Source organism: Symphalangus syndactylus, chromosome 3 (assembly GCF_028878055.3).
Source record: "Symphalangus syndactylus isolate Jambi chromosome 3, NHGRI_mSymSyn1-v2.1_pri, whole genome shotgun sequence".
NCBI classification, from domain to species: Eukaryota; Metazoa; Chordata; class Mammalia; order Primates; family Hylobatidae; genus Symphalangus; species Symphalangus syndactylus.
Window position 1 is genome coordinate 44,525,488 of NC_072425.2, and position 27,638 is coordinate 44,553,125.

The window sequence follows — 27,638 nt, forward strand, 5'->3', positions numbered from 1 at the left end:
AGAGTGAGACTCTGTCTCAAAAAAAAAAAAAAAAAAAGTTTTAATATTTCAAGAGACAAGTTCTCACTCTGTTGCCCAGATTGGAGTGCAAGTGGCATGATCATAGCTCACTGCAGCTTTGAACTCTTGGGCTCAAGAGATCCTCCCTCCTTGGCCTCCAAAGTAGCTAGCACTACATGCCATTTTCCACAGTGGCTGTGCCATTTTACTCTGAAACTCTGAAAGGTTTTATATTGCTTGTGTTGGAAGTATCCTCATGTATATATCTTCAGTCATAGTATTTTAGTATTCAGCAGTATTACTGGTTGTGGGAAGGGTCTGATGTGGTTTTATGCAGAAATAGAAATCTAGGCTGTAGCTGAAAAGTTTTCTTACAAAGATCCCCTACCTCAGGTAGGTAAGAGTACCTTATTCTTAATAGACTTTCTTCATACCAGTATAGGACAGATATTTGACTCTGGCCACTGGAAGTGTGCTTCATAACTGACAATAAACTTGCCTTTTACCAAAACAGAGAGCAAAACATATAAATAAAATATTGTTTGTATTTAAAAATTTTAGGTTTATTTCTTCCTTATATACGCACATTAGAGGGGCCTGGACATATTTTTTAAGAATTTTAAATATTGATTAGCTTCCCATGTTTTTTCTTTTTAGATATTAAAAAACTGCACTTTGTTTTGTGTAAGCAAAATGCTAGGCCTTTTAAAGGTTAATTTTTTTTTAATTTTTTCCATAACTTAAGAGCTTGTTTTTTATTTGACTTCCAGTAGAGGGCACTCTGTTCCTTAGATATAACTTAAATTCAGTTCCGTTAAATCACCCCGTGAATGTTTCTTGAAATTGATTCTCCTTGGAAGATGCATTTAATGTCTTCATCAACATCTGTTCACTTATGTTTAATAACTTTTGTCAAGGATTTTTAAAAAATCTTGGGGTTTTTTTTGTTTTTATCTTTTTGTGGCGATGAGTGGCGAGAATTGGGAAAATATATTAATTTTACAAATACTGATAATACAGACTCTTATTTAAACTATTTTCATTGTAGTTAAAAGTCTACCAAATTAAATTTTGCTTTTTAGTATTTGTACAGAGTCCATTAGTAGACTTCTCTCTATGTAGGTGTATTATTCCCATCTAAAGTAGTCCCTTTTTAAAAAGAATACAAAATTAGGACTTTTCAGCCTTCTTGAGCCCATAGCACCATCATTTTATCACTTTTCATAGGGTCATAATAAGACTAGCTGGACGCAGTGGCTCACACCTGTAAATCCCAGCACTATGAGAGGCTGAGGCAGGCAGATCACTTGAGGTCAGGAGTTTGAGACCAGCCTGGCCAACGTGGTGAAACCCCGTCTCTATTAAAAATACAAAAATTAGCTGGGCATGGCTGCTCACGCATGTAACCCCAGCTACTCAGGAGGCTGAGGCAGGAGAATTGCTTGAACCCAGGAGGCGGAGGTTGTAGTGAGCTGAGATTGTGCCGCTGCACTCTACCCTGGGTGACAGAGGGAGACTGCATCTTTAAAAAAAATTAAAAATAAAAAAGACTGTCGGTTAGTTCATTCAGACATATGTTGGGTTACTTCATATCTTTAGTTTTTTATTCAAAATAGCTCCTCTTCTTGACCATGACTAAAAAATAGTCAACTTTTAAATTATTTCCCACTTATACTCTTACAATGTTGCTTCTCAGTCCTATGCATCCTGTACACTGTTGCCAGATTGATTTTTCTGCAGTACTCCTTTACTCATTTCTGATTTTTATCTTGTCACACTAATTGGTCTGTGAGATCAAGTTTAGCTCAATTTTTGTAGTTCTGATACCTTGCTGTCTCTATTAAAGCATTTGTCTAATGGCAGGACATGTACCACCTAAGCAAGGATTCCATGTGTTAAAAACCCATCAGCTAGAAATCATTCATGTTTATTTTCTCTCAGCTTTTAAAAAATGTGTTTAGAATTGCTCTCTCTACCTTTTTACCAACCAGTTATAGTTTTTTTAGAATCTGATGTTTTCCTCATACCATTCTACTTGTGGTGTTTCATAATAATATCCAGTGGCCTTTTCTCAGTTCCTACCCCTCTACCCCAGTTTATTTATAGCCAGATTGGGGGAACAGGAAGCATAAATATGGAAAGATGCTCCGTGGTGTTAGATAAAATCTCTGAGGAAGGAGAAATTGGTTTGCACCAAGAAGTTTGGCTTGGGTTTTAAATAGGGTGAACATATGACCTGGTCTGCCAGGAACAGTTCCATTTTACTCCTTTTGGCCCAGCATAATCAGCACCAGCACCCTCTTTTACTCACAGAAGTGTTCAGGCTTGGAAAGTATATATGGTTTTCATTGTTTTAAAGACAGTGTGATATATTGCTTGTTATTTATCACTTTTCACAGGGTCAGAATTTTAAATAGGCTGTTAAATAAATTTGTTGCCCCTTTTGGCCACTGGATGGCACAATTGCTTCCTGTTTTCATTGAGTTCAAGAAGATAATAGTTTGTTTTCCAACCACTATTTTGTACTTCTTTCTGTTGAGCATCTGTGCTTTTTATAACCCCCTTAGCATGTGCTATTGTCCCCATAGACCTTTGCTTATCACCTGGGAATGACACTCAAGAAGAGTGTTTTCATTATTTTATGCCTGTCCCCTCCTTAAGAATATTAATAAGGCCGGGTGCAGTGGCTCACACCTGTAATCCCAGAACTCTGGGAGACCGAGGCAGGCGGATCACCTGAGGTCAAGGGTTTGAGACCAGCCTGGTCAACATGGCGAAACCACATCTCTACTAAAAATACAAAAATTAGCTGGGTGTCTTGGTGCATGCCTATAATCCCAGCTACTCAGGAGGCTAAAGCAGGAGAAACATTTGAACCCAGGAGGTAGAGGTTGCATTGAGCTGAGATCATGCCATTGCACTCCAGCCTGGCAACGAGAGTGAAACTCCATCCCCCAAATAATATATATATAAATAAATATAAATGCAATTATTATAACAGTTAAAAAAAATTACTAAGTACTTACAGGTGAATTAGAAGTTCCTAATTTGTTTGATATTTATTCAGATGTCTGTGATAAAAATTTTTAGTATCAGTTTGTCTGATTATTCTCAGCCTTTTTGCAATACCCATGATTGACATCTGTTTTCTTCCTAGCCTTACTTTGAAGGGAATTTTTAAAGGAGACACTAGAAACTGATCTCATAGGAGGAACCAGATAATCCTCATTTAATGAGAAGCTGCTTTACATTTAGCTGTTCCTTTTGAGTCCTCTGCCAATACCTTAGCTGCACTATTGTGAAATAGACCTAGTTACAACTTTACTAAGAATAAGAACGCATAGTTGCCTTATAGTGGCTTTAAAGATAAGTTTTCTTTGCCTAATTAAGATACTTTTGCTTAGTTATATAGGAAGCTGAAGCTTGTTTAAACATAACTCATTTGCTGAGGGTAAGACTATAAAAATCAAATAGTAAATACATAGCAGCTGAACCTGCTACTGAAAAGCAAAACTTCATCTTGGCTCCTTGGAGTCTGATTTTCAAATGGGATGGAAATTTTCTGTTGTACTATATATGTTGATCAAGTATGCTTTTTAATGAAAGTTTGTATTAATATGTTTGAATTTCAAACTTTCCTACTATGGTGCTTGAGCCCTTGGATATGAAATTAATACAAGGCATACTATGAGTTTTATTTTAAGCTACTAAATCAAACTTGTTTTCAGTAAAGAAAAATGGTTATACACTGTGCTACCTTTGACAAGTCTGTCAAGTTGGTCACTTCTGGTAATAGTTCTCCCTTTGTTTTTTATAGATCATCATTTTCTGGGTGGAAGTATTCAGCTAAAGACTGGTTGATGAGTGATGTGGACTATTTCAGCTTCTTATTTTCCACACTTACAGGTAACCACATTCACTTGCCAGATTAAAAAAGAAAAAACCTAATACGAATCACAATTCTCCTTCTAAGATTTGCCATTTTATTAGTTTGGTTCAGTTTTGAAGATGATAAATATTCTACCTTGGAGTGATTTTTGTAACTAGTAACTGGAAATCGAAAGAATATTTCTAACCTACATACACTGTTAGGCTCCTGAGGCAGGAAGATGGATGATTTGTCTTTAAATCTCTTATAGTATGAGTATCAAAACCCTGAGCATTATTTGAATGTCATGTTATTGTATTTTTAAGTTTGATGTACTACTACTATTATTTTAAATGTATTATTTGAATATTTTCATTTTATACTCGGATAATGATAGGATTCTTTGAAATTTTCTGAAGACTTGAAATTAGGAGAGTTAATATAGTGTCAGAATCCAAAAAGAACTTGACAGATCCAATACTATGCTGAATCTAGCAAGATAAATATTTCAGAAGATAAATGTAAGCTCCTATATGTTTACGGTATATTTATGAATGTATACATTTGAGGTGGGGGAGGCTGTGTGTTTTAATAATAGTAGTTGTCAAAAAGTTTTTAGTGATTTTAGAAAGCTCATTGGGAGCCAGTACTATGACATGGCTATCAAACTAGATGATGCCTCTTTAGGTTGTGCTTACAGAAGTATAGTGATCTGAACATTAAGGTAGATAGGGTTGGGCCACATCAGTGGTATTCTGATCATTCTGAGAACTACCTTTCAGGAGTGACTTTGGCAGGTTGTTTGTGTAGGTCAGGCCAAGTGCAATAGAGGTGGTAAGGGGAACTAGAAATTGTTGAATGAATTATACACATATTGTCAAAGTAAAAACACTTAGGGGGATAGAGTAGTTTTAAAACATTTGAAGGGCTATTATCTAAGAACCTAAAGCATTTGATATATATGTAGGAGTATATTATTGCTTTTACTTGCTCATTTGCTTTTTTAAACCTACCATTAATTGGAAAGATTATGCCTTTCACTCTAAGTAAAAGTGTCAAAACCCTAGTAGAAGTGGTAAAACCTGTTTCTTGGTGTATTATAGATTGGGTCTGATCACATCTTTTATATAATTATATGAACTTAACTGTCTTCATTGCTAGCATTTTATTTTTTAAACTATAGCATGAAATGCAGAAGCTCAGAGAAAACAAGGTAGCTTAAAGAATGTTCACTTGAAGGCATGTCATCTCTGTTTTTTAAAAAAGTCACTGTTCTTTTTTTTTTTTTTTTTTTTTCCAAATTGGCTTTCTTTGTTACCTGAATTAGGGTTTTCGAAAGAGGAGTTGACTTGGCTTCAGAGCCTTCGAGGAGTTCCTCATGTCATCCAGACACAGCTTTCCCCTGTGCTTCTCTACCTTACAGATTTGGATCAATTTTTACACCACTGGGATGTAACAGAGGTAATAGTTCATTTAAAAAGAAACTGATAATTATTAAAATTCAGTTCATCAACCAGCAATAGTTACTATATATGAGTTGCCTTGTATGAGATCTTTTCAAAGATACTTGTTTAAAGTGCTTATAATCTTGGATGGGAGAAGTAAGTTTGAAAAGGGAAACATTCTTTATAAATTATGCCACTAAAACAGAACAAATCAGCAATTTGAATGATAGATCCATCTTTTTAAAAGAGGAAAGCATTATGAAAGAGTAAGAATTTGAGGTTTTGAAGGATAAGACTTAAGTAAGAATTGGTATCCGTGAAGGTGGCTTTTTAAATGGTAGATTATTCACCAGTTCCTTTGATTTTAAGAATTACTATGTAGCTTATTAAAATTAAATTTAAAACCCAAATTCTTTAAGTTTTGAAGTTTGGTTTACAAGTCTTATTTTTTATTTTATTTTGTTTTATTTTTTTGAGACAGAGTTTCGCTCTTGTCGCCCAGGTTAGAGTGCAATGGTGCAATCTCTGCTCACTGCAACCTCTGCCTCCCAGGTTTAAGTGATTCTCCTGCCTCAGCCTCCCAAGTAGCTGGGATTACAGGCAGGCGCCACTGCACTCGGCTAATTTTTTGTATTTTTAGTAGAGACGGGGTTTCACCATGTTGGCCAGGCTGGTCTCGAACTCCTGACCTCAGGTGATCCACCAGCCTCGGCCTCCCAAAGTGCTAGGATTACAGGCGTGAGCCAGCGCACCCGGCCTAGAAGTCTTATTTTTTAAGTAAATTTAAACATTTAAAAGAGGACTTTAATTTTATTCCTTTTACAAACCTAATTTTTTTTTATTTTCTTAAATAACCGTAATAGTATTTGTCCAATACTTCAGTTTTCTGACAAACCTTCACAAATAGTTGAAGTAAATCTTAGAAATATCTAATAAATTAAAGATACAAATATGGGAAATCTTATGTTTTAGTACTACTTAATGAAACTTGAAATTAAAACCACAAGTCTAAATTAATTAACTACTGACTTTAAGAAGTTTTTTGTTACTGTTTTGGGGTTTGGTGTTATTGGTTTTTTTGAGATGGAGTCTCGCTCTTGTCACCCGGGCTGGAGTGCATTGGTGCTGTCTTGGCTCACTGCAACCTCTGTCTCCCGGGTTTAAGCGATTCTCCTGCCTTAGCCTCCTGAGTAGCTGGGATTACAGGCGCCTGCCACTACTCCCGGCTAATTTTTTTGTATTTTTAGTAGAGACGGTTTTGCCATGTTGGTCAGGCTGGTCTTGAACTCCTGACCTCAGGTGATTCTCCCATCTTGGCCTCCCAAAGTGCTGAGATTACAGGCGTGAGCCACTGCTCCCAGCCTGGTGTTTTCTTTTTAAGAGATCTTGCTATTTTGCCCAGTCTGGCTTTGAATTCCTGGGCTCAAGTGATCCTCCTGCCTCAGCCTTCTGAGTAGCTGGGGCTGTAGGCATATGGCATCATGCCCAGCTGCTGACATGTTTTAAATTGGAATTATAAGGCTGATCTTTTGCCCTAATAGGCAAAATTGTCTTAAATGTTACAAATACTTAACATTAAATACACAAACAATATCACAAACATTAATACTAAAGATTTGTTTCATTTCTAAGTTTTTAAGTTTATTTTTATTCTTTTGTGTGTGTCTGTAAATTTAGGAGTACAAATGCAGTTTTGTTACATGCATAAGACTATACAATGGTGAATCAGCTATCTGAGAGTATCACTCAACAACGTACACTGTATCCATTAAGTAATCTCCTGTCATTCACCCCATTCCCACCCATTCACTTTTTTGAGTCTCTATTGTCTGTCATTTCACACTCTATGTCCGTGAGTAGACATTATTTTTAGCTCCCACTTACAAGCAAGAATATGCGCCACTTGTCTGTGTCTGACTTGTTTCACTTAAGATAATGGCCTTCAGTTACATTCATATTGCTGCAGAAGGCATGAGTTTATTCTTTTCTATGGCTAAATAGTATTTCATTGTGTGTAAATATCACATTTTCTTTATCCACGCATATGTTGGTGAACATTTAGGTCAATTCCATATATTTGCTATTGTGAATTGTGAATAGTCCAATAAACATAGGTATCTTTTTGATGTAATTATTTCTTTTCCTTCGGATACATACTTGGTAGTGGGAGTGCTGGATCCAGTGATAGTTCTATTTTCAGTTATTCAAGAAATCTTTATACTGATTTCCAAAGGTTGTACTAATTGACATTCTCACCAACAGTGTGTAAGTTCTGCATCCTCACCAATATCTTTTTTTTTTTGTCTTCTTAATAGCCATTCTGACTGGTATAAGATGATATCTCTTTGGGGTTTTAATTTGTATTTCTCTGATGATTAATGTGTTGAACATTTTTTCATGTGTGCCTTTTTGGCCCATTGGTCATCTTGAAAAATACTCATTCATATCCTTTGTCTACTTTTTAACGGGGTTATTTGAGTTTTTGTTGTTGCTTGAGTTCCTTGTATTGTAAATTTTTGGTATTAGTCTCGTGTTGGATGCATGGTTTGCCTGTATTTTCTCCCATTCTGCAGGTTTTCTGTTTGCTTAGGTAATTATTTTTCTGTGTAGAAATTTTTTAGTGTAATGAAGTCCTATTTGTCTATTGTTGTTTTTGTTGCTTGTGCTTTTGGGCTCTTAGTTATGAATTATTTGTCTAGATCAATGTCCAGAAGAGTTTTCTGTAGATTCTTAGTATTTTTATAGTTTCACGTCCTACATTTAAGTGTTTAATCCATCTCGAGTTGATTTTTGTATATTGTAAGAGAGATCCAGTTTCATTTTTCTGCATGACATTCCAATTTTCCCAGCACCATTTATTGTAAAAGTTGTCCTATCTGCAGTGTAGTTCTTGTTGACTTTGTCAAAGCTGAGTTGGTTATAAATATGTGCCATTATTTTTGGGTTCTCTATTCTGTTCCCTTTATCTATGCATCTGTTTTTATACCAGTACCATGTTGTCATGTTTACCACAGCCTTACAGGTAATGTAAAGTATCACAGGCAATGTGATACTTCTAGCTTTGCTCTTTTTACTTAGTATTGCTTTGGCTATTCAGGCTCTTGTTTTGGTTCCATATTAATTTTAGGATGGTTTTTTTCTGATTTTGTGAAAAATGACATTGGTATTTTGACAGCCGTTTCATTTAATCTAAAGATTAATTTGGGTAGTGTTGTCATTTTAACGATGTCAGTCTTCCTATCTGAACATTGAATGTTTTTCCATTTGTTTGTGTCATCTACATTTTATTTCATCAGTGTTTTCTAGTTCTCTTTGTAGAGCTCTTTTACCTCCTTGGTTAAATATATTCCTAGGTTTTTTTTGTTTTTTTTTTTTGTTTGTTTGTTTGTTTTAGCTATTATAAGTGGGATTGCCTTATTGATTTTGTTCTCAACTAGTTATTGGTATATAGAAATGTACTGATTTTTGTATGTTGATCTTACATCTTGAATTCATTTCTAGATATAAGATTATACCATCTAGTTGGATATGGTGGCATGTACTTGTAGTACTAGCTACTTGGAAGGTTGGGGCAGTAGGATAGCTGGAACCCAGGAGTTTGAGGATGCAGTGAACTATGACTGTGCAACTGCACTCCAGCTGGGGCAACAGAGCGAGACTCCATCTCTTAAAAAATAATCACATCAGCAAACAGGGATAATTCAGCTTCCTCTTTTCCATTTTGGATGTCTTTTATTTTTTTTCTCTTGCCTGATTGCTCTGGCTAGGACGTCCTATGTTGAATAGGATGATGAAAGTGGGCATCCTTGTCTCATTCCATTTCTTACAAGAAATCTTTCCAACTTCTCCTCATTCAGTGTGATGTTGGCTATGGGTTTGTCATATATGGATGGTCTTTATTATTTTGAGCATGTTTCTTCTATGCCTAGTTTGTTGAGGGTTTTTATCATGAAGGGATGCTGAATTTTATCAAATGCATTTTTTGTGTCTTTTGGAATGATCATATGGTTTTTGTCCTTAATTCTGTTTATGTGATGTATCACATTTATTGATATGTGTATATTGAACCATTCTTGCACCCCTGAGATAGAAACCTGCATCATGGTATATTATCTTTGATGTGCTTTTAGATTTGATTTGCAAGTATCTTGTGGAGGAATTTTATGTCTGTGTTCATAAGGGAATAAAAGAATGAACAAAGCCTTCAAGACATTTGGGACTTATATAAAGTGACTAAGCTTATGAATTATTGGTATTCCCAAGGGGAAGAAAGATACAAAGTTTAGAAAACCTAGCCAACAAAGTAATTGATGAAAACTTTCCAAGCCTACCAGGAGATTTAGACGTCCAGATACAGAAGGCCCAGCAGTCCTCAGGAGAATACATTGCAGAAAGGACTTCATTGTGACATATTATAATCAGACTGTCTAAAGTCAAAATGAAAGAGAGAATTCTAAAATCAGCAAGAGAATAGTGTCTAGTCATTTATAAAGAAAATCCCGTCAGACTAACAGCAGATTTTTTAGCAGAAACCTTACAGGGCAAAAGAGAATGGGATGGCATAATCAAAGTGCTGAAAGGAAAAAAAAAAAAAAAAACCCTGAAAGCCAAAAAGTACTTTATTGGCTGAAAGTTGGGATTAGAGAGGTGATAAAAGATACTCATACAAACAAACCAAAAGTGAGCAGGAGTAGCTATACTTTTACAGGTAAAACAGACTTCAAATCAAAAACAGGTTTAAAAAATACAAAGCAAATCATTATGTAATGATGAACAGAACAATTCAGCAAGAGGATATAACAATTCTAAATATATATGCACCCAATACCAGAGCATCCAGATTCCATAAGTATTACTAGACCTAAAGGAAGAAGTACATAGCAATACAATAATAGTAGAGTGCTTTAACATCCCACTGTCAGCACTAGATCATTGAGAAAGAAAATACAAAGAAACATTGGACTTAAGTTGAACTTTAGACTAAGTGGACCTTACAGACATTTATAGAACATTCTACTCAACAAACTGCAGAATATACATTCTTCTCATCATCACTATCTATCTCCCAGATAGACCATATGGTAGGTCACAACAAGTCCCAACAAATTTTAAAAAATCAAAATCATACCAAGTATCTTCTCAGACCACAGTGGAATAAAATAAGAAATCAGTACTAAGAGGAACTTTACAAATGATGCAAATACATCATTTTGCATTGATGTATTGCAAAATTAAACAACATACACCTGAACGATGACGTGCTCTTGAGCAATTATTGAGTCACTGAAGAAAGTAAAATAGAAATTCAAAACATTTTAGAAACAATTGAAAATGGAAACAAATCATACTAAAACCCATGAGATACAGGAAAAGCAGTGCTGAGAGGGAAATTTATAGCATTAAATGTCTACATCAAAAAAGGAGAAAGATTACTAATCAACAACCTAACGTTGCACCTCAAGGAACTAGAAAAGTAAGAACAAACCAAGCCCAAAATTAGCAGAAGACAAGAAATAACAAAGATTAGAGCAGAACTAAATGAAATAAAGATCAAAAAACAATACAAAGGGTCAACAAAATGCAGAGTTGGTTCTTCAAAAAGATAAGATTGATAGCCAGTAGCTAGACTAAGGAAGAATAGTGAAGATCCAAATAGACAAAAAAAGAAATGAAAAGGAGACATAACAACTGATACCACAGAGACTATTACAAACAACTATACACCTACAGACTGGAAAGCCTAGAGGAAATGGATAAATTCCTGGAAACATACAACTCCCCAAGGTTGAACCAGGATGAAACAGAAAATCTGAACAGACCAATGATGAGTAGTATGGTTAAACTGGTAATAAAAAAATCTCCAGGCCGGGCGCAGTGGCTCATGCCTGTAATCCCAGCACTTTGGGAGGCTGAGGTAGGAGGATCACGAGGTCAGGAGTTCAAGACCCGCCTGACCAATATGGTGAAACCCTGTCTCTACTAAATATACAAAAGTTAGCCGGGGTGGTGGCATGCATCTGTAGTCCCCGCTACCCAGGAGGCTGAGACAGGAGAATTGCTTGAACCCAGGAGGTGGAGGTTGCAGTGAGCCTAGATCATGCCACTGCACTCCAGCCTGGGTGACAGAGCGAGACTCTGTCTCAAAAAAAAAAAAAAAAAAAAAAAAAAAACTCCAAAGAACGAAAAGCCCAGAACCAGATGGATTCACAGCTGAATTCTGCCAAATGTACAAAGAAGAACTAATACCCATTCTTCTGAAATTGTTTCCAAAAATCAAGGAGGGAAGAGGGAATTCTCCTTAATTCATTCTGTTACACCAGTATCACGATACCAAAACCATACAGGGACACAGCAGAGAAAAGAAGGCTACATATCTGTGTGTGTCTCTCTCTCTCTCTTTTTTCTTTTTTTCTTTTTTTTTTTTTTTTTTTTGGAAACACAGTTTCACTCTGTCACCCAAGCCGGAGTGCAGTGGCATAGTCTCAGCTCACTGCCAACCTCCGCCTCCTGGGTTCAAGCGATTGTCTTGCCTCAGCCTCTTGGGTAGCTGGGATTACAGGTATGCGCCACCACACCTGGCTAATTTTTGTATTTTTAGTAGAGTGGGGGTTTCACCATGTAGGCCAGGCTGGTCTTGAACTCCTGACCTCAAGTGATCCGCCTGCCTTGGCCTCCCAAAGTGCTGGAATTACAGGTGTGACCCACTGTGCCTGAACCTATTCTTTATTTCTTAAATTTCTTTTTTTTTTTTGACCACGTTTCACTCTTGTTGCCCAGGCTGACGTTTCACTCTTGTTGCCCAGGCTGGCGAGCAGTGGCACAATCTCTGCTCACTATAACCTCTGCCTCCTGGGTTCAAGCGATTGTCCTGCCTTAGCCTCCCGAGTAGCTGGGATTACAGGCGCCTGCCACCATGCCTGGCTAATTTTTGTATATTTAGTAGAGATGGGGTTTCACCATGTTGACCAGGCTGGTCTTGAACTTCTGACCTCAGGCGATCCACCTGCCTTGGTCTCCCAAAGTGCTGGGATTACAGGCATGAGCCACCGTGCCCGGCCACTATTTCTTAACATTGAAAGGTGCTTGTCCAGTGAGAATGCAAAATTATGTCATCCTAAGTAATTTTGGTTTCATTTTTTCATGAAGTAATATTCTCTCCTGGCTAATTTTATTTTTTGTTAGCCAGTTTTGACAATGTTCTCAACAGGGTAGTCTCTAGGTTCAAGTTGCAACCTAATCTTTTGTTGTTGTTGTTGGTATACCAATTAATTTATTCACTTGACATATTCATTTTATTTTGAATTCTCTTCATGTTCTTCCTATCTCGGGAGTATATCTTTTATAGATATTTAACTTATTTCTCTCATGGCTTTGTTCGGTCACAATGCTAGGGTCATGCCAATGACATCCTCTTTTTATTACCCATAGTGCCTGGTACTGTGTTTACTTATAGGTCTTGAAATCTTATGTTTATTTTAGGTTTTCAGCTTGCTTTTATCTCTCAGGGTCTGTATGGTGACTTGTAAATTCTCAGGGAAAGCTCAGCTTCTTACGGTTATGTAACATAAGTTACGGTTATGTAACTTATGTAGCACATGTAACTTTCTTGGTATGATACTTGGGGAGAGTTCAGGTAGTCTCCTATTTGTGAAAGAGGAGATTATATTAGAGTAGTTATGGCAGACCAGTTTTCTGCAAAAAACAGTGGAGAATGGTATTTAGAAACCAACACGTGGAATTTAGGTGTGCTTATTGCTGTTGGGTGTTGCTTCTCCCATATCCTCTTATTAGACATAAAGTAGTCATTCAACACCACAGAGTTTATTCTAGTTATATCCTGTTTCTTTTTTGTACCTGTTTTCTCTGATAGAAACCTGGCTCCAGTTATACTTAATATATTTACTTGATCAGCTTCTCTGTCTGTAATTAGTCTTCCTTTGCTGCCACCTCTCTCATCTCACTCCATTTGGGCTCCGGTTCTTTCGGGCTGTCTACTCTGGGCCATCTCAGCACTCCCACCAAATCCAGTGCCAAAGTTTACCTAGTTTGGCTCCAGCCATTGGCTTTAGAACTGAATTGTTTAGGGCGGCAAGGGGAGGCAGAAGGGAAGTGATGAAGTGGTCATTATTGAATGTGCACTTTTCAAATGTGGTTTGGATTAATAAAAGTATTCACCATGTTTGCTTTGGAGTAGGAAGATGGCCTTGAAAATGAGTTTTTTCTCATTGTTACTTATAGGTATAAAAGAAAAAGTTACCAAGTAAAATATCTGGGTAATATCTACAAGATATTTTACAGAGAAATAATGTATAGATCTGTTGATTTCCCCCCCGCCCCCCACTCTCAAATCTGTAAATAACAAGTATAAAAAGGCTTGATTTTTCAGGGCTAGATGACAGCTCTCTTGAACTTAACTGACTGATCTCTCCCTAGAGTGATATTCTTCCTTCCACCATTCTTGTTTTTTCATGTGATGTTTTTACATATTTAATTTTTGGTAGTATACTGTATCAGATTCTGGAGTTTGTGCTGTGACTGATATCTGTGAAGGACTTAGTACTGTTCTTGACTCTTCTTGTTTTTCTGAGAACTTAGGAAATTAAAAATACTAGGGGTTTTACTTCTCTCTACTTTTTGTGCAGATTGCTTTTTTACCTTTAGAGAATAGGAGGCAGTGTTATGATTAAATTGAACAGGATATTTGTATTTTCTGGGTTATAAATATTTTTCTGTGATACATTTGTCTATCAGGTGGGCAAGAAAAGCTTTTGTTAGCCCTTTGTTCATATCACTCAGATCTTTCTGTCGTAGCACTCAATAGAAATACAGTATACTCTCACTTAATATCCTCAGTAGGTTGTTTAGGAAACAGAAATGGCATACACGGCAGGTCCTTGAATAACACTTATTTTTTGGAGACAGTGTCTCACTCTGTCATCCAGGCTACAGTGCAGTGTCACCATTATGGCTTACTGCAGCCTCAACCTCCTGGGCTCAGGCAGTCCTCCTGTCCCAACCTCCCGAGTAGCTGTTACCACAAGCACATGCTACCACATCTGGCCAACTTTTTTTTTTTTTCTAGATGAGGTACCACTGTATTGCCCAGGCTGGTTTCAAACTCCTGGGCTCAAGCAGTCCTTCCACCTTGGCCTCCCAAAGTGCTAGAATTACAGTCATGAGCCACCAGGCCTGGCTGAAAAACGTTTCTTAATAATGTTGATTGGGGGGAAAAATGATTGCATTATACATTATTTTGCTTAAAGTCATAGTTTCTGAGAACCTGCTGAAGTTGTTAAGTAGAGGACTTACTGTATGGTCTCCATGTTGGTAGATTGTAAGCCACTTGAGGAATATGAGAAAGAAGAGAAGGTTTCTCATTCTTTTATTCCTGTGCATGGCATCTAATAGGGGCTAGCTCAGTATTCAACATATGATTAGTAGATGAATTATTTGGAAAATTAGGCCATATATAAGGTCTATTTGTTTGATCTTTGACATTTGCATCTTCAAAATAATTTGTTATGTGTTTCCTATTAATATGTAGAGCAAGTAGGTATTAAAAGAATCTATTGCTGGGCACAGTGGCTCACACCTGTGATCCTAGCACTTTGGGAGTCTCGAGGTAGGTGGGTTGCTTGAATCCAGGAGTTTAAGACAAGCCTGGGCAAAATGGTGGAACCCCATCTCTGCTAAGAATACAAAAATTAGCCAGGCATGGTGGTGTGCACCTGTAGTCCCAGCTACTAGGGAGGCTGAGGCCAGAGGATTGCTTGAGCCAGGTCACGGGGGTTGCAGTGAGCTGAGACTGCATCACTGCACTCCAGCCTGGGTGACAGAGTGAAACTCTGTCTCAAAAAAAAGAATCTGTTTAACTTGTTTCTGACCTAAAATGTTCTGATTTGGTTAGTGGTTTTCTCCTTTTCTGACAGGCAGTTTTTCACAGTTTATTGGTTATTCCTGCCCGAAGTCAGAACTTTGACATCCTGCAAAGTGCCATCAGTAAGCATTTGGTAAGTATCCTTAAACTTTTTCTCTTAAGAACGAACACAAGATGCATTGGTTAGAATAGAGTTTTCCACAGCCCCAGAAAGAACATGTCTGGAATTCTAAGCTTAATGATACCATAGTCTCTTGCAGCATGATGCATTGGCAAGAACTGAGGAATCTTGGTATTTTTCCTGGCTGTTATTAATTTAATTCTGAGTGACCTTGGGAAAAGTCTCTTCTTAGGACCTCACTTTTCTAAATCAGTGAAACAAGGGACCTGAAAATTAAGCTTCACATCCTTTCCAACTTCTATAATTCGCATGTGCTTGGCCTCAGTGTATTGAGAATTCAACATCTAGACTGAAGTCTGGGTTCCACCTAGAAGGTTTGGGGTCCAAAGTAGGCACATCATCTAACCCGGCACAAGGTGTGGTCACTGGCAGCTGTAGACTCAACCCTGAGACTGACCTGTTACTTGATATTGGATGTCTCATTTCCATTGGTATTAAATTCACATTAGATATACCTGTGTAGTTGCTTTTAACTTTCTCCAGTGTTTACACTCTTATCTTTGGCTTTTTATTGTAATGTATTACAGTACAAAGCAGGGCTCCCAAATTATATCTTTGAGAAACACACTTGTTTGGATAAAATACAGGCACATCCAGACTCCTTTTTCTCTTAAAATGTTACTTCCCTTGAGTTGGAAGACAGTACTGCTTTGAATTCCTAGTACTTTCTCCCTGCTGTCAAACTTCCAGTCCTTATCCCTGTGTCATCAACAATGCCCACTTTTTTTTTCCCTACCTCCACTCCAGAGAATTAGACTCTCCTTTGACTACATTCATTATTCTAGTAAAAGATCAATATGCCAGTCAGTCTTGGCCACTATTTTCACATAGCCTGTGGAGGAGGTTAAGACATCAAAGTTTGCAGACTTTTTAAAATCATTACCCAGCAGTAGTCTCCAGGAGATTGAAACCATGTATATATACAGTTACAAGTTAGACTCTACCTTAATGACAATGCATACAGTACCTTCTAGATGAATTAGCTAACCCTAATGACCCTTCCTGGGTTTCCTGGCAGTGAAGCAGTCAGATGTTAACTATAGTAATATCTTTTACTGACTCCGGTAGAGGTATGTTTATTCATGTCTTAATGACTAAATCAAAGTGCAGAGGAAGGCTAATTTTGAAATGAACTATTTGTACATTTAATTACCTGGCATAGGAGTGGTGCCACATGCAAGTTTTCCAGCCTGAATAATTTAAAAATTTTTAAGTATGATTGTTGGTATTCAGATTTTCTTTGAGTCCATGAAATAATCCCTTTAAATAGTTATTTCTAACCAGCAATAGACATTTTATAGAAAATTTAGAAGATTTTGTCATGAAAGCGAGGCAGTGGTTTGTGTTAATAGCACTTCTTGCGTTTGCGTGTTTTCAAAGTCATTTAATTTAGGGATTAAATTCTCAAAGGAAAATAGGACCTTAAGGTGTGGCAGGTGGCATATGTTAGGTATGTATTAGTTTTCAGTAGAAATGATGTAAAGTTAATTGTGAATTAACAGGTTTTGGTTTTATTTGGAGGAGCGGGTCTGTTTTGAAGAGGTAATTAATCTCGTTTTTCTCTGCTTAGGTTGGGTTGACTGTAATTCCTGACAGCACGGCTGGCTGTGTTTTCGGTGTTATCTGTAAGCTCCTGGATCATACTTGTGTAGTTAGTGAGACTCTGCTGCCATTTCTGGCTTCTTGTTGCTACAGTCTTCTTTATTTTCTGCTCACTATAGAGAAAGGGGAAGCAGAACATCTAAGAAAGAGGTAATTATTTTTTATTCTTCAACCTTAATTTTCCTACTGTTCCCCCTCCCCCAAACAAATAATAATAATAGACAGTTAATTAGGTTATACAAATACCTTAAATTCTCTTTCAGAGAGTTTGTGTCAGCCTAGCTAGCTTTTTCTTTGTTCCTTCCTGAATCCCCTTTGTGTTGTAGTGAAAATTTTTAGTTTTTTGTTTTTTCCCCTTTAAGTTACAAATTTGAAAAGTTAGATGGCATAAAATTTCTTGAGAGATTTCTTTTATTAACATTGCTATAAGTCTAGCAAGAAAAATAATTCTACCCTTAGGAGGATGGGCTATTAGTACCAACCTTTGTATTTTGTTTTGAGCTTCATTAGAGCTAGCCAGAGTGGGAATTTTAAAATCTTGGATTTAAGGAAATTCTTCTAAGATGCTAGTGCTTTTAATTAGTACTTTTGCTCGCATATAATATTCAGGCTAGAGCTTTTAGCATAGTTGGGAAGATTTTACTTTAATTTTAAAAAGTATTTTGTGCTTGTATTCTTATTGGTGTGCCCATTAAAAGTTCATTGTAGAAGGTTTTAAAGCCTGCTAACAGGTTGGCAAATATTCTGTCACCTGCTGTTAATGTTTTGATGTATGCCTTTTTGGTCTTTTTTGAACTTTTAAATGACATGAAAATACATATACTGAATGTATAAAAAACATTTATGTGGTTTAAAAGGTAATTATAAACTGAACCTCCATTTAACCAATCGCAGGTTCGGATATAGAATATCATCAGCACATATACTGTTAATGTACCCTGCACAGTTAAATGTCTTCTACGTACCCCTCTGCCCCAGATCGCTTGGTGTTGATCAACTTCATTACCTTAAAAAAAAAAAATGGTTTTATGTGCATTTGTGAACAGTATCATGTTTGTTTTGCGTATTTGTGGATTTTTTGTAATGGGAATTATACTGCATGTATTTTTTGTGATTTGATTCTCTCAGCATTGCTTTTGAGATTGATTGAAGTTGACTCATTTAGCTGTATTTCATTCGTTTTTATTTATCCATACCAGGGTTCAGCAAACTTCTTTCTATAAAGGGTCAGTTAGTAAATATTTTAGGTTTTGAAGACCATTAGGTCTCTGTCACGGCTACTCAGCACTACCATGGTAGTGTGAAAGCATCGATAGATAATATGTAAATAAATGAGTATAATTGTGTTCAGTAAAACTATTTACAAATACTTACCATGGGCTGGATTTGGCCTGTGGCCATAGTTTGCTCAGTCTGCTCTATAGTATTCTGTTACATGCATGTACCATAACTTAGCCATTTTATTGTCAGCATTCAAATTTTTTCCAGTAAGAGTATGTATATAGAAAAAAATTGTGTATTTCACTTTAATATACTATAAAATTTATGCATAACAAATTCAATGATAGTTTTCTTATACATCATCAAACTTTAGGTCTGACAGGTCAAGAAAAGGCTTTATAAGTAGCAAGGAACTTCTCAGGGTTCTAGAGATTTTATAAGATCCCCACTTAATGAAACGTGTGTGTATTGCTATTTGTTATTTCCTGTCACTTGAAGTATGGCCCCTAAAACAACTTCATGCAGAGTTTCAAAGATCTATTGTAGTCTCTCATAGAGAAACGTCCTTTGACTTCATGTGGCTGGAATGAACAAAATTAAGTGTGTGTAATATGTTTGCCTGTTTAAAATGCCCAATTGTAGAGGTATTCTACACTGGGTACTGGAAAGGTTTAACATTACTAGGATATTAGACACAGTTGGCAGCCAAAGTCTTAGGTACCTAAAATTCCCATTTGGGCTGTTTATTCCCCACTGGAGAAGGTGTTTATAAGATTACAAAACGATGAGAGTGCTAGTCAAATTACTGGGGAGCCTTTGATTTCACAAATGCTGGCCAGAAAGTTAGGTTTGACCGAGTTGAGTTGTTTAGTACTGTGTCTGCTGTGCCTTGAAGATATTGTTCTGTTGTCTCCTTGCCTCAGTGTTACTAATGAAAAAATCTGCTGTTAGTCTGAGCCCTCTTAGTTTGTAGGTAGTAATCTTATAGGTAGTAATCTATATTTTTACTGTTTTCTCTTTATCTTCGGTGTGTTGCAGATCAGGATGTGTCCTAGTGTAGGTTTGTTACTTATCCTGCCCGAGACATAGTGTGCTTCCGTAATATGAAGATTCAGTTTTTTTTTCCTCAAGTCTGGAAAGTTGTTATTAATTTCTAACCATCTTCCCCCATTGTTTCTATTTTCTTCTAAAAACTCCTCTTAAACATAGGGAGCTTTTTATTCTGTCGTCTTTATCTCTTAAAAATCTTTCAATTTGCTAATTCTTTTACTTAATCCTCCTACTGAGGTTTTATTTCATCAACTATTGTTTTGTTTTCTTTTGGATTTGTTTCTGTTTTGGATTTTTATTTGGTATTTTGTCATTTTTGCGTGTTCTTGTTTACTGGTGTTTCTTTAAAGTGCTTGTTAGTTCCATTAGCTCCTTTTTCCTCCGGTGTGGGCATTCTCCCTTATTTTAGGGAGCAAGTGGAACAGACTTGTATATTTTGGGCTGCATACCTTTTCCCTAAGTGTGTCTTTTGTGGGAGTTCTGTGGAGGTTTATAGATACTTCCCTGTAGGATAGTTTGACATTTGCATTTTCCTGGCTTCTCATTCTATGCGAGGAGTATAGTTCAAACTCCCTGCCTTCCATACCTGGGTTCTAAAGCCTCAGCTTCCAGTACTGTTGACTGTTGAAAATCCTAGCCCTAAAATCCCACATACAGTTTTGTATGACTGTTGGATATCTTTATATGAATTTCGTTAAAGTTTATTTCACCTAGAGGTTTCACCCATCTGGCCTTGAGCTTGGCTGTCTGTTTTTTAAAGGTCTGTGGTTATTTGAAATCCACTCAAATTAAGAAAAGTAGAAAATGAAAATATTTGATTATTACAGGAGTAACTTGTAAAACCCAAGGGCTAGGAATTAGAAATTTAGCAAGAGACAAAGCAGCTTACTCCATTTTTCTTCTAGTTTGTGTAGTCTGTATCTCCGTGCCTTTGCGTTAGCTACGTCTGCAGTCTGGCTTTCTCTTTTCTTCTTGCACATGACTGTCCTAGCTGGGCTCTGCATAAGGCTATCTATTTGGCCTAGAATGGATTCACTATTCACCATAGATGGAATTACCATATGTGCAGTCAGGGAAATTGGTTATATGGTGAAAGGGCTTCTCCCTCTAGACCTGGAGGTAGTCAGGTTCTCTTAGAAATATTTGGGAACTAGGAGGATTATACGCTCCTGGTAAAGAAGCTGCAAAAAGGTCAGAGCCTTTCATAGTCAGTGGACTCTAGGTCCATGTGAATATTGCACCATCTAATTAACACTTGTAGAATGTGGTTAGGCTAGCTGGAAGGTCACCTGTCTCTACCATAAACATTTTGCTCTGTAAAGATACCAAGAGAATGATGTTTATTGTTCTTGATTTGGCTCTTAGCTTAAATGTTAGTGAAAAACACCATGTTTATTGAAATGTGGATAGTTTCTCTTGTTCTTGAGTTTAATTAGGACCCACTTGTCTTTTTTTTTTTTTTTTTTTTTTTTTTGCAATTGCTTTTGAGGACTTAGTAATGAATTCTTAATCTATCTTGAGTTAATTTTTTTTTTTTTGAGATGGAGTCTCGCTCTTTTGCCAGGCTGGAGTGCAGTGGTGTGATCTTGGCTCACTGCAGCCTCCGCCTCCCGGGTTCAAGCAATTCTCCTGCCTCAGCCTCCCGAGTAGCTGGGACTACAGGTGCGTGCCACCACGTCCGGCTAATTTTGTATTTGTAGTAGAGACAGGGTTTCTCCATGTTGGCCAGGATGGTCTCGATCTCTTGACCTCGTGATCCACCTGCCTCAGCCTCCCAAAGTGCTGGGATTACAGGTGTGAGCCACCACGCCTGGCCAAGTTAATTTTTTGTATATGATGAAAAATAGGGATCCATTTTTATTCTTCTACAAAAGGATAGCCAGTTGTCCCAGCACCATTTATTGAATAGGGAATCCTTGCCCTGTTGCTTGTTTTTGTCATCTTAGTTGAAGATGAGATAGTTGTAGGTATGTGGCTTTATTTCTGGGTTCTCTTTTCTGTTCCATTGGTCTATGTGTCTGTTGTTTTCTACCATTACCATGCCATTTTGGCTACTGTAGCCTTGTAGTGTGAAGTCAGGTTGTTTTTGCTTAGGATTGCTTTGGCCATTCTGGCTTTTGTTTTGGTTCCATATGAATTTTAGAATTTTTTTTCTAATTGTGTGAAGAATGATGTTGGTAGTTTGATAGGAATACAGTTGAATCTGTAGATTGCTTTGAGCAGTGTGGCCATTTTAATAATACTGATTATTCCAATTCATGAGCATGGAATGTTTTTCCATTTATTTGTGTCATCTCTGATTCCTCTCAACAGTGTTCTGTAGTTTTTCTTGTAGAGATCTTTCACCTCCTTGGTTAGATGTATTCGTAGGTATTTCGTGTGTGTGTGACTATTGTAAATGAGATTGCGTTCTTGATTTGGCTCTCAGCTTAAATGTTACTGGAAAACATGTTTCTTAAAAGGACATTTCAGTTTGGGGGAATATAGAAAGGGGGCGCTTTTCCTGTGGGCATTTGTTCACTGACTCATTTCTGTCTCTGTTATTGTAGGGACAAGCTGTGGGGGGTCTGTGTCTCCATCCTGGCTCTCTTGCCTCGAGTCCTTAGGTTGATGCTGCAGAGCCTGCGGGTGAACAGAGTTGGGCCTGAGGAACTGCCTGTTGTGGGCCAGCTGCTTCGACTGCTGCTTCAGCATGCACCCCTCAGGACTCATATGTTGACCAATGCGATCTTGGTACAGCAGATCATCAAGAATATCACGGTAAGAAGCATGGTGCCGGGGGCTTTGCAATATAAAGCATAAGAATGAATTTATGACGGGGGCATGACGGGGAGTGTGTTGAGGGAGGAAAGGGATCCCATACATTGAGTCCAGGAATTAATCCCAATATGGTAGTTTCTCAGGGTCTCCCTTGCTGTCCAGCACCTGACTGTGACTTAACGGGGGGGTGTGTCTGTGATTCCAGAATTGGTAATAAAAGTCTTAAAATAATCAAACTAAATGAAAGTGACAAAGCTTAGTTTAGTTTGAAAAGATAAGGGCATCAGAGTCATTCCTACCTAGACTGTGATACAGACTCTATTAATGAACTGTGACAGCTTGGCAAGGTTTTTTCTTTCTTTCTTACCTATCCAAGCTTGTTTTCCTATCTATCTATCTGTAAAAATGGGAATAATGCCAACTTTATTGTGTTTTGGTGATCATTAAACAAGATAACCCAAGTAAAGTTTTTAGTATACCTGACATTCGTTAAGTGCTCAATAAATGTTGTCATTAAGGAAATTATTTAGCAGGAATAAACTTCAGGCCAATTTCTAGTCACTTAGTTCACTCGAAAGTAAGAAAATCAGAAGAAGTTATAGACTTCAGCTTTGTCTAATGGTTGGCTCTCTGCCTTCAGCTGTGTCTGGCGGGGACAGCTCTGTTGTTTAGGATTCCTTTGGTGATTTTAGTTTGAGGGGGGTTAAAAAAGTGTCTTGTATAGTTTGATTTGCAGATTATCCCTTGAGATTCGTAGTGATACTTTGAAGTAATAGTGCTTTTACATGCATATAACACAGGTGCTCTTTGGAATTTTTTCAGTAGCCTTTGTAGGGGTAATGGAAGTGGCAGTGGAATAATTCAGAAATAGTGAAGGGAAGAAAATCAAGAGCTTGGATTATTCCCAGACTGGAGAATCAGCCCATCTTTGTAAAGAAGAGACTGACAGAAATTGTTGGTTGGCCCTGTAGAGTTATTCTCAGTTGGCATTGGGGTAAAGATCGTGAGACACTAGAATGGCAAGAGGGGGAGGCAAGGGTGAAGGGATGGTTGGTGGTGAAATTTCATTAGTCTCTAGCATGTGCAAGAGAGAACAGACTCAACAAGAAACCATTAGCATTTGAGGATATAACTAGGAATTTTCACTGCCTGTTGTAATGCCCGATTAATAGTTCCCTGTTTCCTGGAAGACTTCCTATGGTAATTTATAGATGGGGATACAGTTGCCAAAGCTCTGGGAAATTGTGTTTGGGTGTGAAAAATACTGTCAGGTAGCATGGTGATTTGGGTACAATTCTCAAATTACTCTTGTTTTTCTCTCCAGACATTGAAGAGTGGAAGTGTTCAGGAACAGTGGCTCACAGACTTACATTACTGCTTCAACGTTTATATCACTGGGCATCCCCAAGGGCCCAGCGCACTGGCTACAGTGTATTGAAGAGGCCATAGTACCTCCTTTTTGAAGTTGTTTATTCACATCTATCTTATTTGAAGAAAGACTGATGTAATAGTTCTTTGTCATTAAAGCTGAACTTTTAAAGAAGTTTACGAACCTTCTTTGCACTGATGTAGGAAAATAATGCTTGGGAGTTCCTATTGATGTGTAGGCTGGCTTCCTGGACTAGCACACGATACATGGTCATAGGGTTGTGCATTGTGCATTGCATAGGAGCTAAATATTTACAAAATAGAGTGATACAGTGGTACCTTCTGTTATATACCAAGAAATTGGCTAAATCTTTGTAATCCCATCCAGGCAGACCTCATTCTTTGTGTTTTTGTGATCACAAAAACGATGAATATAATAATAATTAGTAAACTAAAAACCAAGGTAATTAACTGAACACTTCATTGCCTATCTATCTCTTACCGTTAGCACAGAAGTGGCACTGATCTGAAGAAAATGAAAGCAACCCCCAAAATACTTGTGAGTAAAATATGTCACTGTTTATGCCTACTGTCTATATTCCCACAGCAGCTTTCCCTGTAAACAATGTGAAAGAGCCCATGGTCACTGAATTTTATTTAAACCAGGTGTTCTTAGAATGCTAGGATGTGTGCCGTTTCATTCTTCCCTGCCAACAGGAATGGCATTTTAAGAAGATTGCTCACTTCTGCAAGTTGGTCAGAAAATACAAGTAGAACGTTGAAGCCTGAGTTAGCACCTTGCTACGTGAACAGTCTGGTCTGTAAACCCTACCTGACAGAATCCTTGATGCTGTAATACGGCTGTTGGTATTCAGCACTGAGAAAGCCATTCAGAGAAGACGTGGCGGCAACTTGTGGCCTTGAGAGGCTAACGTAGGAACTGTAAAATGTAAGGAATCCCAGAATGTATCTATGGTCTTTTGGACAATTTCTAAATGCAAACAAACAGTGGGTCATGATTCTGATCTAAAATTTAAACCTGATTAATTTTGAAGTAACAGTGGGATGTGATGTGGTGTGTGTGATAAGTCTGTTGCATTAGATTCCAGGAAAGTGGTGAGAGGAAGGCTGCTATGGGACAGGCTTCCTATCTCATTTAGGTTCATCTTTTGAGTCAAGAAGCCAGTACCAGCTAGCTGGCAGAAATCCCAACCCAGCAGCCTTAGTTTTCCTTAGATTTTACTGTTAATTATGAATTCTCATTTCTAACCGTACAGACTGAGGTGAAAGCAGACACTCAGGCACTTTGCACAGACATAGTCTATGCAGGTCCTTTCAGTGCAGGCTACGTTGATTGACAAAACAATGCTGTGTAAGAGCAGAAAGGAAACATTTTCTTTCAGTTAACACATTTTGAGGTGAATCAGCCTTCAGGTACGGATATTAAAGTTTTCCCAGGGTGTAAAAGATTATCAGCAGAAAATCTGAACTCTGCACTAGCTATGCCAGCTCCCCCGAACACAGTCTTCCTCCATAGGCAGTCAAGGTTTTGTTTTGTTTTTTGGCTGAGTAGCTGATTGCAGGTTATAAGAAAAGTTCTTTGATCTTCCACTGTTCTCAAGGAGATGTATACACTGTAGGTTGCTCACTGTTAAAAACAAATACCAGATAGATATTAAGGTTATTTTAAGGCTGAAGGGAACAGTTCATTGGTGTTGAGGAAGAAGGATTTAGGTTTAGGCTATCCCTGGGATGATGGGCCAGTTTACTGTAGAGGCAGGATGACAATATAATAGCTTTATATTTTCTGCAGTCTCAAGATGTGGGACATCTCTTTAAGGGAGACTTGATTAAGAGAGAGCAGGCACTTAGAGAGCTGGTACTGGAACCTCGGTCTTCAGTCTGCCTGAAATAGCAAATATATTCTCTCTCTGTGTCTCTCATATAACACATTACATAAACACATAACACATCTTTTAACTCTCCTATTACACTTTGAATAGTCGTTCTAGAAAATAGGTTTGTTAGAAAATATTCAGATCCTCATGAATGATAAGCTGATGGGAATATCAAACTTAAAATGGATTTTTGAGGCCTTTTTATGACTTTGAATTAACAAATGTATAGGATGCCACAGTCAGAAAACATTAGTGATATACTTTGACAAATGATACTGAGGCCCCATATGGTTGAGAGACCTTGCTGAAGACATTGCTATATTTTGCTTCTAACTTTTTATGGAGCATATAAGCAAATACATTAAAGGTTTAGTAGTTTTAAAAAGTAACAAACATATGTCTCAATTTTTCTCTCTTGGTTTTATAACTTCCACAAAATTATTTTAATGTGAACTATTGTTTTTGGCTGTCTTCACTGTATCTTGAATGGAGTTGTCATCTGTGTACCCCTCTGCAGGTGAGCAAGAATACACTGGATTTGTACAGGGGGTACCAATACTAATAATCACAATTATTCCATTCACTGGAATGGAACTTTAAGGGGAGTTCTTTTATTGTTAAAGAGATAGACCCAGGGGTGGGTGGGTGGGGGTGTGTGTGTGTGTGTGTGTGTCAATAAAAGGCTCTGCTGAGATTCTTGGTGGGTGGTTTGCAAGGCTGGATGTAGAAGAGTGATGTGAGCAGGGATTGTTTTGCTGCCTCCCAAATACATGTGAAGAAACAGCCCGAGGAGGCTGGCATTTTGCTATATCCACCTTTATGTTTCTTCCTTTTTAAGTGGTAAAGGCACTACTAAAACCTCGGGGATGGAGGGGTCTCTCTCCAAGTTGGAGGGTGAGAGCAATAATATTCATTAACTGGTTAATGCTTAATGTGGGTGGGCTTGAGCCTAACAAAACTGTGTTCTCCTAAATTTGGGGTTAGGAAAAGATCATTTTATCCTTGTCTGATTTTAACTCAGTCAAAAATATGTGTAGGACAAATAAGTTGCTTGTTCATATGAAGTCCTAAGAAATCATTAAGTATTGATTTGAATTTATTTACTCTGTCCGAGTCCCTTAACTAAAAAACTTATATGCTGCTAAACACCATTTTAAAAGATTTCTGGTAGTCTTGGATTTGTTTTTCTCTTAAGACTGAAAAATGATCCAGTTATCTAATTTGTGCTAGTATTTGATTGTCTAAATGCCACTTCTCTGGTAGTGATATCTGACAATTCTGTGTTTGAAATGATTCTTCAATTTGCTCAGGTGTAATGAAAGGGTTTTTTTTTGTTTGTTTTTAAACAGACTGTAGGCCTTGATTGCTTTGAAAGTTTCTAACTACCCCACCCACCACTCCCTGATCAGCCTGCCTGTATTACATGAGTTGTCCAACACTTATTAAAGATTTGGCAGTAATTACTCTGTCCCCCACCTCCAGGTTTTTGCCCCCCATCAAAAACTAAATGAATGTTAAAGTTCATGCTGACAGTCATTGTTCACCTTCCCAGCTGCACTCTGTTCCTCCAGGATGACTGTGTGGATCGAGGAGGCGGGGGGGAGCGTGTTGCCATAGCCACCTATGAGAAACACTGGACCTGGCATTAGCTGCTGACAGCAATGAACTTATCACCCATATTTAATGCTGTCGTGAATGAGGGGGCCGTAAGTGAAACACTCTTGTCTTGCGGCTGAAAAGAAAGTTCCCTGAGCTTCTCCTGTATGAGGGAAAGCACGCACAGCTGAGCCTGGGCTGTACATGCTCTCAGGGTCCTCTTCATGGTGTTCTTCCCATCTTGGAGAAGGAAATAGGGGATCGTAATGTGACACCAAAATGGAACAAGGATTCCCAAGGTATTCCTTTGAAGAATGACAGTATTTTCATTTATTTCCTCCTTTGTGTGAAAAAGTGTGTAGAAGTGATCAATAATAGCTACCATTTATTTCCATTGGAGTTAATGTTAACAATAATAGCTTTTAGTTGTGAAAATAATTTGCCTCTTAGAGAGACAGATGTTGGCTACAGTAATAATCCCATGAAATCAAATGACCATTGGAAAACCCTGGCCATCTCTGTTCTAATGTCTTTTGTCTTTGGGGATGAAACAAAGGAAAATGCTTCCCCATGTTCTCCCCCACCATCTGCTTTGCAGTGGCTGCCTTACCTGAGTTGAGACGCAGCACAGAAGAGGCTTTTACAGATCTTGTAGGATGATGTATTTTCCCTTCGTGAGAACAACCTGAAATGAACCAACAACTGTTTCTTTTATTTGGCCAGGGATAGGTTTGGCCTGACCAACTTCTGAATTCCTTATTGTGGTAAAGGC

General features: G+C 37.7%; 2 protein-coding genes across 17 annotated transcripts in view; one reads left to right on the plus strand and one right to left on the minus strand.

Annotated features, from left to right (window-relative positions):
• Positions 1-23,547, plus strand: part of TEX10 (testis expressed 10) — a 50,565-nt gene extending 27,018 nt beyond the window's left edge. For 5 of the 8 annotated variants that reach the window (XM_055271672.2, XM_063636178.1, XM_055271674.1 and 2 more), the window contains 6 exons: positions 3,818-3,906; positions 5,196-5,329; positions 15,243-15,323; positions 16,942-17,123; positions 21,794-22,004; positions 23,329-23,547. In XM_055271672.2, coding sequence (XP_055127647.1) covers positions 3,818-3,906; positions 5,196-5,329; positions 15,243-15,323; positions 16,942-17,123; positions 21,794-22,004; positions 23,329-23,442 — 811 coding nt within the window. In that variant the 3' untranslated portion in view covers positions 23,443-23,547. The remainder of the gene's footprint in view (positions 1-3,817; positions 3,907-5,195; positions 5,330-15,242; positions 15,324-16,941; positions 17,124-21,793; positions 22,005-23,328) is intronic. The other 3 variants (XM_063636177.1, XM_055271671.2, XM_063636176.1) reach the window with 1 other exon arrangement.
• A 462-nt stretch (positions 23,548-24,009) lies between these two features.
• INVS (inversin) overlaps positions 24,010-27,638 on the minus strand; it is a 209,583-nt gene continuing 205,954 nt past the window's right edge. For 4 of the 9 annotated variants that reach the window (XM_063636162.1, XM_063636166.1, XM_063636161.1 and 1 more), the window contains 2 exons: positions 27,477-27,551; positions 24,595-25,020 (listed from right to left, as the gene is read on the minus strand). In XM_063636162.1, the coding sequence (XP_063492232.1) occupies positions 24,914-25,020; positions 27,477-27,551 (182 nt within the window). In that variant the 3' untranslated portion in view covers positions 24,595-24,913. Of the gene's footprint in view, positions 24,313-24,594; positions 25,279-27,168; positions 27,552-27,638 lie in introns of those variants that run through there. The other 5 variants (XM_055271666.2, XM_063636160.1, XM_063636165.1 and 2 more) reach the window with 3 other exon arrangements.